At 44.3% G+C, this 13,484-nt stretch overlaps 1 protein-coding gene across 4 annotated transcripts; it reads right to left on the reverse strand.

The window, feature by feature from the left end:
* Positions 1–1,033: 1,033 nt before the first annotated feature.
* LOC134034994 (vesicle-associated membrane protein-associated protein A-like) lies at positions 1,034–13,477 on the reverse strand. 4 transcript variants are annotated; one of them, XM_062479753.1, is made up of 7 exons: positions 13,067–13,477; positions 12,212–12,364; positions 11,996–12,099; positions 11,679–11,759; positions 11,207–11,353; positions 10,801–10,977; positions 1,034–1,770 (listed from the first exon to the last, which is right to left on the reverse strand). In XM_062479753.1, exons 1-7 carry the CDS (start codon positions 13,122–13,124, stop codon positions 1,609–1,611), a joined length of 882 nt encoding a protein of 293 aa, XP_062335737.1. In that variant the 5' UTR covers positions 13,125–13,477; the 3' UTR covers positions 1,034–1,608. The 4 variants fall into 4 exon arrangements, with proteins under 4 accessions (XP_062335737.1, XP_062335739.1, XP_062335738.1 ...); XM_062479755.1 differs by lacking the exon at positions 13,067–13,477 and adding an exon at positions 12,712–12,947; XM_062479754.1 differs by lacking the exon at positions 11,207–11,353.
* Positions 13,478–13,484: the final 7 nt, after the last annotated feature.

Here is a 13,484-nt window from a genome sequence, read left to right on the forward strand (position 1 = left end):
ACAGTACATATCAGTTGAATTATGGGGTCATTATCTGTTCATATGAGCTGGGCCCTGTTCCTTTTAACGATTTTACCAACTAAGACAGGCTTATGTCAGTTTGACTGATTTTGTGTTGATTTGGTTTCATAATCAATTCAATTCAACTTTGTTCAAGCTCAGTTACTATGGCAGCTTGTGTGTGTGAAACCAACCCGGTCCAGGGCAGGCTAACTGTGAGGCTTAGCCTGTGGTGTTGCTTAACCAGACGCTCCTGTAACACTGATCAGACCGAAAGACAATGATTTATCATGGACTTTCTGGACATATTTTGTTATTAATCACTATCATTTAAAATGGTAAGATGTGATATCAAATGTTTAGGCTGATGCTGCATGAAATGTCTATCTAAATGACCCCATAAATGGTTAACAGTGCATAGCAAAAGATTGACCAAAAATGTGGTTCTATCCTATCTGCCTCTATCCTAGTTTTCTGACAACCATGTTTAAAAATGTTGGTTAATAGCCTATATTTAAAACTGTCGAGTATACTTGGATGTGTTTAGAGGGTGTATCGTTTTGTAACCAATGAAGTGACCTCAACCTATGTATTGTTTGTCAATCATGACGTGTCCTTTCATTAATGAGGTGGTGGATGAGGAAGCTGTCATAGTCCTTGTCTTTAAATCACGTATTATCAGGGACAGGTCACATGGTCGGGAACATAGCTGCTGTTTCCATGGTGGATCAATACGACCCATGCTCTACCTCACAAGCTGCTCCAGAATAGCATGCCTAGCAATTATCTTGACAACTTGAACCTGTCTCGAATGAGTTGGATTGTGTGAACAAGAATGGACCTTTGTGGAACCACTTTGTCCCAGACTGATTAGTTAGGTTCCGGTTTTGGACTTTAATCCCCACATTTCTTAGTCTGCTTTATGGAACAGGTGTCTTTCATGTGATTCTGAATTGCTTAATGGTACAGACGGGTCTCGGTGGGACAGTGAGAAGCTGGAACTTCCCCAGAAACACAAGGGGAGCAGAGGAACTACAAGAATGGCAGATCTTTATTTCAACTTTAAATACCATGTGACAGCACAGTAACATCTGCCTCATGAAGTTGGAATGTCTAGGTAAAGAAAAACAATGTGCATTTGAGAGTAGCATAAAGAACCAGACACATGCATGAGTGGAGGAACACATTTCCAAACCGACTTCCTCCTCCAGACCCGAGAGCAGATCAGAGTTCGGACTAGTGAGTCTCTGGGTTTCACGGTTCTTTAAAATAATTTGAACACAGGAGACACCATAACAGAAAGTGACAATTCCAACTTTTAGAACCAAAGAATCGTTGGTTTCAATCATTTGTTTCTTTGTTAACTTAGGACGTTGAATTGCCTACAGTCGTGGCCATGATCATGTGATCAATGTCCAGTTCCTCTCCCCCATCAAAACAGGAACATAAGAGGGAGAACCAACCACAAGTTGTTCCCACTGGTGTGTCATAACCATGGCATTGAAAAGGCGGGGCCTGTTGATAACTGGTTACAGTGAACATGTACACTGGCAGGTCACACCCTCTTCTCTCCATCACTTTCGCTCCAGGGACGAATTCTGCCCCTCCTCACAGAACAAACTTTCCCAGGAAGAGACCGATGAAGATAGCTGCTATGACCACCAGGAGGGAGGGCAAGGAGCTGGAGCCATGGTCTCTCCTCGCCAGGGAGGCAGAGTTAAGGACTGTGTTGTCTGGCCGGTGGCTCCTCCTCATCCTCACCCCATCGTCCTGGCAACCACACAGAGGGAGGAGTTAGAGAGAAACCCAGCTCTGAGGCAGGATGTTGTGTCTTAAGACCCCAGACCAGGGTCCAGTTGCATAAACTTAGTTTAAGACTAGTCTTAGTCTAAGGCAGTCTTAAATTGTCAGGTTAGACTAGTCTGTTGCATACATAGTAAGACTGACTTAATTTGGGGTAGGAAAGTTAGCCACCTCTTCCCGTGGCTAAGCCTTGCGGTAAGGGCTTGGTTGCTATGCCAACTTTCGACCTATAATCCATGTTGAACATGCAAAAACTACAATCAAATCTGAGATTAGTAGCCTACGTCATTATCTTATTACAAAATGAATTAAGTTTGTTAATTGTAACTGCAGAAAAAGTTAACTGGGTCCTGTTTTTCTGCAAAAATGTCATTTGATTAAACGAGTGAGTAGAGGACATCATCAGTAGAGGACTATGGAGCTAAATGGCTAAATTAGTCTCTTTCGCCTGATTGTCGTTGGGAAATCTCAGATTTGATTGTTGTTTTTGCATGTTCAACATGGATTATAGGTCGAAAGTTGAATGAACGAGAACTTATGTCCTTTCGATTTCTTACAGGGTGAGTCATTGTTGCCCATAACACGCTAGCATTCTGCTAATGCATGCTGATTGGTTAGTGAAGGACTGACTACGACCAGAGATCCCGCTTGATGGCATCGGAAGCGGAACCAGAATGTCAACATTAGCAAGCCAAAACTCTTTCTATCATGTGTATTGACAGGGAGAGCCTAACCTCTCAGCTGTGTTGTCGATGCCTCGAGAGAAAAAAGGAAGTGACCAGAGCTTGCCGTAAAGCAGCATCTCTGGTCGTACGATGTGTATGACGTCACGTCATTGACATTTTAAAAGGCTTTTGAAGACAAAAAAGCGACTTTTAAAAAATCTATCACCCAGCAGTGTGTATTTTCTTTGCCTCCCCTTTCGAATACAAAATTCAAATTACTAGACAAAAAAGTATATCCTGAGAAAAGTGGATTTTGAGGGGTATAGCTCCATAGACCTCCATTAATTCTGCACTCACTGGTGAGCGCCCTCATATGGAACCAGAGTGGAACTGCAACCAGTTCAGAACCCGGAAGTTTCCCGAGAGTGACAGTTCTCCCCATATTAACCCTCGTGCTGCCTTCGGGTCACATGACCCAAAGGTTCATAACGAACCATCGTTGTGTTTACCCAATTTTACCCAATACAAAAACAAATTAAAATTATTTTCTTTTAACCTTTGCAATGTGGGGGGTCTGAGACAGCCCAACGGTTAAAAGAAAATGCTTCACTTTGTCTTTGTATGCGGTAAATCTGTCGCAATACGACGGTGGGTCACAATGACTGATGGGTCAGAATGACCCGAAGATAACACAAGGGTTAAGGCCGAATTATACTTCTCCGACTCCGTTACGGACAGACGGACGGACGGAGTCGGACGGATTTATTGAATTTATAGTACTCCGAAGGCTGTGGGTGCTGAAAACAATTCACCGCCAGAAGAGTAGGTGGCGCAACGTTTTTTTGTAAGTCGTCATCGAGTGTTTATTTACCTAGGTTATCGAGAAGTCGGAGCAAATGTACAAATTAGCCGTTTCATCAATAAAATACGCACATTTTCAGCAACTACACTGACCATTTCTCGTCACATTTTAATTCAGATGCTGATTTACATGTACTGTTTAGCTGAAATATGAATTGTAAAAACTTACAGCAATGGCGGTCAAAGGATTCTGTTCGTCCTGTTTATCACGGCAACCCCGCCCCCGCCCCTGACGCAAGCGGTTCTTAATACGGACCAATCACAGCCAAGGGGTATCCGTAAAATGACGGACGGACAGACGGATAGTCACGAAAATCAGGAGGTGCACGTAGAACTCTCCGAGGGGCTCGGAGAGGGCACGGAGAGGGAATTCCTCGTCGGAGAGGGCGTTCCCTGTGTCCGTCTCCGTAAAAACGGAGAAGTATAAATCGGCCATTAGACATTGGCTGTTTATCAATCCGAAGAACGCTAAGAACGCAAGTACAATCTTTTGAAGAACGTTCTTGCAAGCATCCTTGCGAGAATGGTCTTAATGGTCATTTTAATTCAGATGCTGATTTACATGTACTGTTTAGCTGAAATATGAATTGTGAAAACTTACAGCAATGGCGGTCAAAGGATTCTGTTCGTCCTGTTTAACAGGGCAACCCCGCCCCCGCCCCTGACGCAAGCGGTTCTTAATACTGACCAATCACAGCCAAGGGGATCTCCGTAGCTCTCCGTCGCTCTCCGAAATTACGACGGATAGTTAGAAAATTCAGGAGGTGCACGTCGAGCTCTCCGGTGCTCTCCGAGGGCTGACGGAGAGCTCGTAGAGGGCGTTCCACGGAGACGAGGGCGTTCCCATGTGTCCGTTTTTCGAAAAACGCAGAAGCATATATCGGCCTTATGTCGTATAATTTATGTTGTCAGTTCATTGAAGCCTGTTATTGTATTAGTATAGTTCTTGCTAATTTAAGTTAAGTTAACTGGTGACTTTCGTTGTTTGTATTCTTCCCCGGGCTAGCTAAATTGCACATGTCTGTTGATTCGATAGCAATTACTGCCTTTGCTCACGTTTGTATTTTAAGTGCATTATTATGCTGAAGTAGTTTTAATTAATAAATAGTGGGTATATTGTTATTAATTGCTACAGAATGCTTAGCCTATCAAGATCAAATAAAGCAGACAGTGTACATGCTTACGAGTGGCCTACCTTAATCGATAGACTAGGCTTCTGGAGCCGAGTGCACCAGCTGGGCGTACGCCTGGGTGTAACGCTACGTCCGACGTAGAACTGAAAGTTACGACTAACTTAAAGTTACGACTAGTGCACCAGTTAGACTTAAGCCCTTTATGTGCTGCACCTGGGTGTACATTTTACGCCTAGTGGGGAGCAGGCGTAAGTTGGAAAATAGGACTAATATCCATGGTAATTATAATGTACAACAGTTTGATCGCACATGCAGCGCGTCTTGTTTAGGCAACATATGGAAAGGACATTAAGGCGAGAAAAAGTTGTCCGTGATCGCACAAATCCACTGTTAATTTTATTGTGTTGATATTATTACATTTCCCCGTGAGCACGCTTCTATTCTGAGTAAACAACTCTATCAGTAAAATATATTTTCCTTTTCTTTCTTTTTTAAATCCATGGATTGTTTTGAAGGGAGATAAGCTAGCTAAGTGCGCTTTGGATAGGCTCTTAAATGTATTGCTTGGCAACGATCGACGCTTTCGCATTTTCGCAAGGACGCGCATCTTAAAACCAGGCGTAGCTACGACCGTGGCCTGTCAAGCTTGGTGCACTCGGTGTAAATTCAAATCACAAAGTCGGACGTAACTAAGACCGACGTAGGAGTTAAGACCAACTTTTTTAAGCCCAGCTGATGCACTCGGCTCCTGACCATTAACAATAAGTTGTTACGTCAATTATTAATTGGCAGCATTTATGCCATTTAGAACATACTTTATGAGTGTAAGGTGTCTTTAAGTAGGCTAACTTTATTTCTTTAGGGGAAATAGGACGAAAATATGTGCAATATTACATTAGCTAATAGACTATTACATTAACCTGCTCTGAAATATAGGGTTAGCACTTTGTTGGGGGGGGGGGGGGGCGTTTGGACAGACCTGTCCCCACTGCTAAAAAAAATCCTAGAGGAAACACTGAAATATAATATATAATATTATAATAAAATATAATTTGCCAGAGGGGACGACTTGGAACAGATTATGTCCAGGGTGTGAGGGTTCTGCAATGATTTTCCCTGCCCGTTTCCTGGCTCTGGAGGTGTACAGGTCCTGGATGGTGGGCAGGTCAGCACCAATAATAATTTCTGCAGACCTGACCAGTCCGTTGTAGTCTGTTCCTGTCCAGTTTAGTGGCCGATCCAAACCAGACAGTGATGGATGTGCAGAGAACAGACTCAATGACTGCAGTGTAAAACTGGATCAGCAGCTCCTGAGGCAAGTTGTACTTCCTGAGCTGGTGCAGGAAGTACATCCTCTGCTGGGCCTTTTTGATGACTGTTTTGATGTTTGGCTCCCACTTCAGGTTCTGGGAGATTGTGGAACCCAGAAACCTGAAGGATTCCACAGCAGACACAGTGCTGTTCAGTATGGTGAGGGGGGCAGTGATGGGGGGGCTCCTCCTGAAGTCCACTATCATCTCCACAGTTTTGAGCGAGTTCAACTTCAGGTTGTAGCGAGAGCACCACAGGGCCAGCTGTTCAACTTCCCTCCTGTATGCAGACTCTGATTTTTGTGTCGTCTGCAAATTTCAGGAGCTGAACAGACGGGTCTCCTAAGGTGCAGTGCTGACTGTCTGGGTGCTGGATGTAATTTCTCCCAGCCTCACCTGCTGCTTCCTGTCTTTCAGGAAGTTTGTAATCCACTGACAGGTGGAGGCAGGCACAGTGAGCTGGGTGAGTTTGGTGAGGAGGACTTCTGGGATGAAGTCCACCTCACCGCCGAGCTGAAGTCCACAAACAGCCGAGCTGAAGTCCACAAACAGCATCCTTGCATACGTCCCTGGGGAGTCGAGCTGTTGCAGGATGTAGTGCAGTCCCATGTTTACTGCATCATCCACTGACCTATTAGCCCGATAGGCAAACTGCAGAGGGTCCAGCAGGGGGCCTGTGATGACCTTCAGGTGGGACAACACCAGTCTCTCAAAGGACTGCATGACCACAGACGTCAGTGCGACGGGCCTGTAGTCATTCAGTACAGTGATGAGGGTTTCTTGGGAACCGGGATGATGGTGGAGCGTTTGAAGCAGGAGGGGACTTCACACAGCTCCAGAGATCTGTTGAAGATCCGTGTGAAGATGGGGGCCAGCTGGTCAGCACAGACTTTCAGACAGGATGGTGACACACCGTCTGGGCCTGGAGCCTTCCTGATCTTCTGTCTCTGAAAGAGCTGACACACATCTTCTTCACAGACCGTCAGTGCCAAGGGGGAGTTAGGAGGGAGGGGGGAGGTGATAGCAGGGGTTGCAGTTTGTTGGGTGAAGTCTGAGTTTGAGCGGGTTGTGGATGTGGGGTGATCAAACCTGCAGTAAAACTCATTCAGATTGTCGGCTTGTTGAGGGTTCTCTACAGTGTGGGGGGACGGTTTCCTGTAGTTGGTGATATCCTGCAGGCCTCTCCACACTGACGCAGGATCGTTGGATGAGAACCAGTTTTTAAGCTTTTCAGAGTTAGGTGGTGATTGATAAAGCAGCATTGGATTAGCAGTATAGATATCCAATGTTTTTTTTATGGTAAGATAAAGTTGTTTGCGACTATTGGCCTACTGTGTTTTGATCAGTCATACAATCGTTGCCTGTGACTGGAAGTTGAAATCTGCGTCTCTATCCAAAAGTCTGCTAAATGAAACCTAAAAATTAAATTCTCTCCCCTTTATTTGTATGTTTATGATATAAATGTGGTTCTAGCCAGCTAATTTAATCATTTTAAAACAATATTTTGTGAATGTTCGCCATACTTAACGCTAGCCGCAATGCAAATTTCCGCTATGTTAAACACTATTGACTTATGCTCAAACCGAAGTTCAATGTAAGTTAGCCTATTAATATAAACAGCCTACAGTATCCTCCGACCAGCGGTGGCGCTAATACCTCGGATACACATGAAAAGAGGGGCCTGAGGAGAGAGGGGCCTGAGGAGAGAGGGGCCTGAGGAGAGAGGGGCCTGAGGAGAGAGTTACGGTTTAGAGGGGCCTGGGGTCTCATTTATAAAACTGTGCGTAGGATTCTTACTAAAAGTTTACGTACGCCCAAAAGCCTAAAATGGCGTATGGACCCCCCAAAAAAAGCCACAAAAAAGCCACATTATTTGGTGGCCGGTGGATCACCAATAAAAAAAAGTGCGAGTGGCGTCAACTGTGCCAGTGATACCGCGAGTCGAGATACAATTTGCAAACAAAAGGAGGACGTAGAGTGTAGCGATTGCGCGGGAGCTTAACGACTGTATTTCCAGTTTTTGACATATGATGATAAATGCACAGTATTAAAGAAATATATTTCGTTATACAATGTGTTCTGCAGTTATCTAAAAGTAGGATATGTGATGTTATCCTCCATGCAGTCGGGCATCTCCCCCTCCTACACTCCCGTAGTGGACAATCTGATGGTGAGACAGACAGCGCTGAATTTTGATTTAAAATTTGAGTTGGATTGTACAAGGTGTTTATGGAACAATTATCAGTCAGTACAAGCGCAAATAACACTGCTGGATTTAATCTTCATGATAATGATGAAATCGAGTGAAAAAAATGTGTGAGGAAAACAAAATATATAAATATTATGAGTAATCGTTCTTCCCACATTTACTTTCTGCAGTATGACTACAGTACGGTCATCTGCGTCGCCAATTCCCACTGTCTCCAAAATGTGCGTAGGCCTACGGGAGGGTCAGAGTTTGCGTGGAGTACTGCACATTCTCCTGTCAAGTTTGTTTTTTATAAATCACAACCTTTGCGTGGAAAGTGGCGTACGCAAGCTTTATAAATGAGAAGGAGAGGGAGCACTGTAATTGGACCCTATTGGCCACTGAGCACTTTTCATAGAAATGAATGGGGATGCCATCTTGGAAGAAAAATTTAGCTCTGTATATTAATTAGTGCTGTCAGTTAAACACGTTATTAACGGCGTTAACGCAAACCCATTTTAACGGCGTTTTATCGCGAGATTAAAGTACTTTTTGGCCTTGCAAACTTTTTAGTTTTTTTCACATGCTGTTGCAACAACTACTGTAAAAACTGTAACACCACACCGGATCTAGCTAGACCGGAAACAAAACAACAGGCAAGCTGCACACACTTGTTTGGGCTTGCGAGCCGGCTAAAGAGTTGTAGGCTAACGTTACGTTTTGAGTGGATGGCGAGCGCGAGATGCCGAAATGGATGCCAATAAGATTCTGAATGGAAAGTTTACTTTTAAAAAGTTGCCAAATGGTTCCATTGACAAGACCAAAGTGATCTGTGTGTTTTGTTTTGAGCTATCATCACAGCACGTCCAGTCTGAAATACCACTTGATGGCCAAGCACACAGCTGATGCGAATTCTCCGCCCCCTCGTCAAAGACAGGCGATTGCAATGTTGTTTTCAATAAAAAAAAACATTTGCACTAAGCAATCCGATCCACTTTTCCATGTTGATAAGAGCATTAAAATGAGAAAAAATTATGGGACAAAAAGAAATCAAGGGACATTTAGAATAGATAAAAATGTGCGATTAATTTAGATTAATCGCGAGTTAACTATGACATTAATGCGATTAATCGCAATTAAATATTTTAATAGTTTGACAGCACTACTATTAATATATACGTCTATGGATGCATCCTCGATAAAAGGGGCGGATCAAGAACATTTCCGGGTATTTTTGGCATTCTTGGTGACTTGTGTTCTTTGGATTGGAACCGTATTTGGGCAATGAAAGATGACGTCAAACGAGTTCGCAAGAACACAAGAACGGAGAAAAACGTGGATTGATAAACAGCCATTTTCTGGTCAGCCAGTTTCGCGCTCTCGCTTGCCTCACTGCGCCACTGAGCACTTTTCATAGAAATGAATGAGGACGCCATCTTTAAAGAGCAGGCTTGCTGTGTCTACTGCTGTGGCGATTTTAGACTCTTTTAAGGGGTGCTCAAGCACACCTAAATTTAATCTCAGCACGCCTAAAATAAAAAAATATTATCTTAAAGAACTTTTAGTGCTCTAACGTAAGAGTTTGCAAACGTGTCTGTTAGTGACAGATGACAAACAATTACAGGTTCAAAGGGCTTTAAACAGGTTTAATATCCAGTGTCGCCATGCACCTTTAACATTGGTAGTCTGCCAGTAAAACCAAAGGAGAAGTAGGTAGTTAATTTCATGGCGCAGATTAAGAACACAAGTCACATTCTCATTGGGGGCTGAGCCTCCCTAAAGGTCTGATCCTAGAATCGCCCCTGGTCTACTGTATATAAGTCTATGACGCATACACTATTTGCTAATAAGACAACCTTATCAATATTGTATTCCTCCTAGGTTTTCATCAGGTTTAAATGTATCAATCTTTCGCCGTTAAGTGTCGCTGTTTTGTCCGCCATCTTTTATTTTTTCTCGTCTTATTTTATCCATAATTCAAAGCGCAACAGGCTATATAAGTCAGTCTTACGTTAGTCACTGATAGTGAAGCTTTATGCAACAGGTAAATTGAAGTGTCTATGGCAAGTCAGACTTAAAGTTACATTTAAGTCGAAGACTAGGTCTATTTTTATAGACTGGCCCATGTACTTAGAACTCGGCTGTGGTTTAGACTAGGCCTGGGCAATAAAACGATAGCGGTGTGCTGCGATAGACACTTCATCCATAGCAATAAGAAAAGTGCTTGATGGAATGTTCGATAGTTTCACTTAAATGCATCAAATTCAACCTGCCAGAAAAGCACATAAGGAACAAGCAAAGTTCAGTTGTATGATCAAACCCCAAGCATCTGTTCCTGGCTCATTAACAGCCTATCATTTCCTTTGATAATGCAGCGTGCTGCCATTACACACACACAGAGCATTCTTGTATTGTTCAGTTACACCATCAACATGTGTCTGTGTGTGTCAACAGAAAAGTTGAGGGAGAAAACAAGTGCAAATGGTAAGGAAATGGTAAGGTGTTAAATAAAAAATAAAAAGGTTCAATATAATTTTTTTTATCCATCCAAAATAGGTGATAACTATCAATAATTATTGATATAATCTGAAATTTAAAAAAAATCTGCAATATCACCCAGCCCTAGTGTAGATGTAACAGACATGGCCGTGCCCGCATCGGAGGTACACTTGGCCGACGTTTGCCCGCACCTGGGATCAAACCCGCCACCTCCGACATGTCAAACGCCAACGAAAAGCTAGCGATAGGCTGGCGCGGGTGGCCTGTATGTACCTGAGGAGTGAGTTTACCCGATCTACACCAACTACATAGAGCCAACCCCAGATCTAGAACCCAGGTACCTTAAGCTGTCGGTTCTCATCAGAGAGCTTCCCCACTTCTGTCTGCAGCCTCTTACACTCCTCCACCAGCCTCCTCATGTCTGGCTGGTCCAGAGGGGCCCCACTGGGCCGCGAGGTGGAGCAGCTGTCCGACCTGGAGCTGAGAAGGGGTGTGGCTCTGCTCGCGTCAACCTCGGACTAGAGGGGGAGCAGGCAGGTAAACATTACCACAGTCCAGTTCACACTGGGCACAGGGTCAGAACTGTGACCTACCTTAACATACGTTTTTATTAAAGGGGATACTTCTTCACAGAACTTCTGCCTGGCTGTCTATCAGTCTCTCTATAAGTCTCTCCATCGATCTGCCTGTCTGTCCGTCTGGTTGTCTATTGGTCTGCCTGGCTGTATCAGTCTGTATGTCACCAACCTGCCACTTGCTGCACTCCAGGAGGTCAGAGGTCAGGTGGTGTTGGCTGCTCAGAGGGGTGCAGTACTCTCCTGGAGTGGTCGCTGCACTGCCGCCATACTGCCTACTGCTCAGCTTGGGGGTGTGACCTGCTGTAGCCAATCTCATCTGGGGAGAGTGACCTGGATTAACCTTTTCTAGTTGGGGAGAGTGACCTGCTTTAGCCCATCCCAGCTGGGGAGAGTGACCTGGATTAGCCAATCCCACAGAGGTGGCAAGGTTCTCTTGAAAGCTGCCGCTCAGCTAGCATGTGGGGGTCAAGGGTGAATTAGCTAGGGTTAGCGGCAGATCTGAGTAGAGAGGGGCTTGACCTCTCTGTGACCCCAGGTTGTTCATCCTCCAGAACCTGGAGGCACAGTCGAACTGCAGAACTGAGGGACTGGAATGATTAGGGTCTCTGGGGTCATGGTTAGGGCTTAGGCCAGAGACTCACCTGTCTGTTGTTGTCTGAGGGCAACTCAAACACACAGCGGAGCTTGGAGTCCATCAGGTCATCAGCCTTGGCATTCTTCCACTGCACACATGAGAACACACACATCACTGAACATGTCAAACGCACACAACGTGACAGGGGTCTCCGGCTTTTTAGTTTCTAACAGTTGATCTGCAGTGGCACTTACAGGTTGAGTATTCACTGCCCCCTGTTGGAGCCTCATGGCAATTCTCATAACTGGCTTGACACACTGGCTCATTTAGAAAAACTGGCTCAGTTTACCCCTTTGTTGCTTTTAACCTCGGGGTGGAGCTTACCACTGCCTCTGTGTCTGAGGAGCTGGGAGTCATGAAGACTGTCTGGACCATGAACTTGTGTTTGCTTTTCTCATTGGGGTCATAGTCGAAGGGCTGCAACATGACTGGAGGAACAGAAACACAGGGACACATCAAAACAATCATCATCACTAGTATCACCAACAGCATCATCACCACAAGCACTTTAGCACAGCCACTCTGGGTGTAGACGCCTACCTGAGACAGCAATGCTGGCTCCCGGTTCCAGCATCCCACTGTTCGGTCGGACACAGTAGCGCCGTGGAGCTGTGGTCTTCACCTTGAAACATACTCTCCTGTCAGATGGGTTCCACAGACGCAGGTGGGTGGTCACCACGTCTGTGAACGGACCTAGGGAAGAAGGGGGTGGGGTGCAGAGTGGTTAAAACGAAACATCTAGGAGCATTAAAATCTGTCAATTAACAAGCAACTATGGCCACGGCCAACATCATATGGTTACTAAAAACATACAGCAGTTACACTCGTAGCTTTCATCCCTACCACGGAATGTGACTGACTGCCATCAAGCCCAAACAGAGTTAGTAGTAGGCCTGTGTGAGTTATGGTGATGATGGCTGTACCTCACTACTACTGTACTGTACAGTAACTTTAAGACTACAGTAACTTAATGACACACTAAGGCTAGCATGCAAGCTCATTAGCGATTGAAAAATGACAAATTCCCAATTTCAACTGACCACGTTATCTAGCTAGTGCTATGTTTCTTGAATGCCATACTGGAATATCGCCACCTACAACAAACATTAATTTAAAATGGCGACAGAGACTCGTAGATATCGGTTGAAGTGGTCGTTGACAACGGTATCCAAACACCACTCTTCGGGCACTATCCACCAGTTCGGTGCAGATAGCTCTAGCTAGACTGGCTAGAAAGACTAGGTGACAATTATGTTTGAATAGCCAGCAGCAAACTACTGTGATGTAGCTAATCTACGCTACTACAGTAGTACTGTAGCTAGATACATGGTTAATTTGTGACATTGCCATTGCATTGGCGAGCATGAGAGTGGTGGTTAGTGACAGTGCTCTTACCTTTAAATTTTAGGTCATATGGTGGGTCAAGGACAAGTATTTGTTCCAATTTAGACATGTCTTATTCTTAAACCTAATGTTTATGAAAGGATGAGTAAAAATCGCACATTCAGATCTGGGTTGCTACGGAAGCGCGTAGCAAAATTACGTCACTGTTTAGTTTCAAATCATCCTGTGTTTGCGCTTCGGGGTCTCCCGCCGGTGAGCTGGTTGCGCTTCCATTCAAATCAAATATTAGCCTACCGTAATGATAAACTTAGAACAACTATAATAACAATAATAATATTAACAATAATGAGAAGATATGCATGGGAAACTAGACTGCCGGGTATGCAAAACAAAACTTAGACAGCGAAATTTGATTTATGGATAACTTCTTTTTTATGTCTTCTATTCCTTTGTCCCTCTAGGTGGCATG

The sequence above is a fragment of the Osmerus eperlanus genome, chromosome 15 (assembly GCF_963692335.1).
Source record: "Osmerus eperlanus chromosome 15, fOsmEpe2.1, whole genome shotgun sequence".
NCBI lineage: Eukaryota > Metazoa > Chordata > Actinopteri > Osmeriformes > Osmeridae > Osmerus > Osmerus eperlanus.

What these genes read in the sequence shown, in the direction of transcription:
- LOC134034994 (XM_062479753.1), bottom strand. Translation starts at nt 13,124, where the DNA reads ATGTCTAAATTGGAACAAATACTTGTCCTTGACCCACCATATGACCTA. An exon ending in ATATGACCTAAAATTTAAAG is followed by an intron (nt 12,365 to 13,066) that starts GTAAGAGCACTG and finishes CTTCTTCCCTAG; the next exon opens with GTCCGTTCACAGACGTGGTG. An exon ending in ATGAGAACCGACAGCTTAAG is followed by an intron (nt 1,771 to 10,800) that starts GTACCTGGGTTC and finishes TGTGGTTGCCAG; the next exon opens with GACGATGGGGTGAGGATGAG.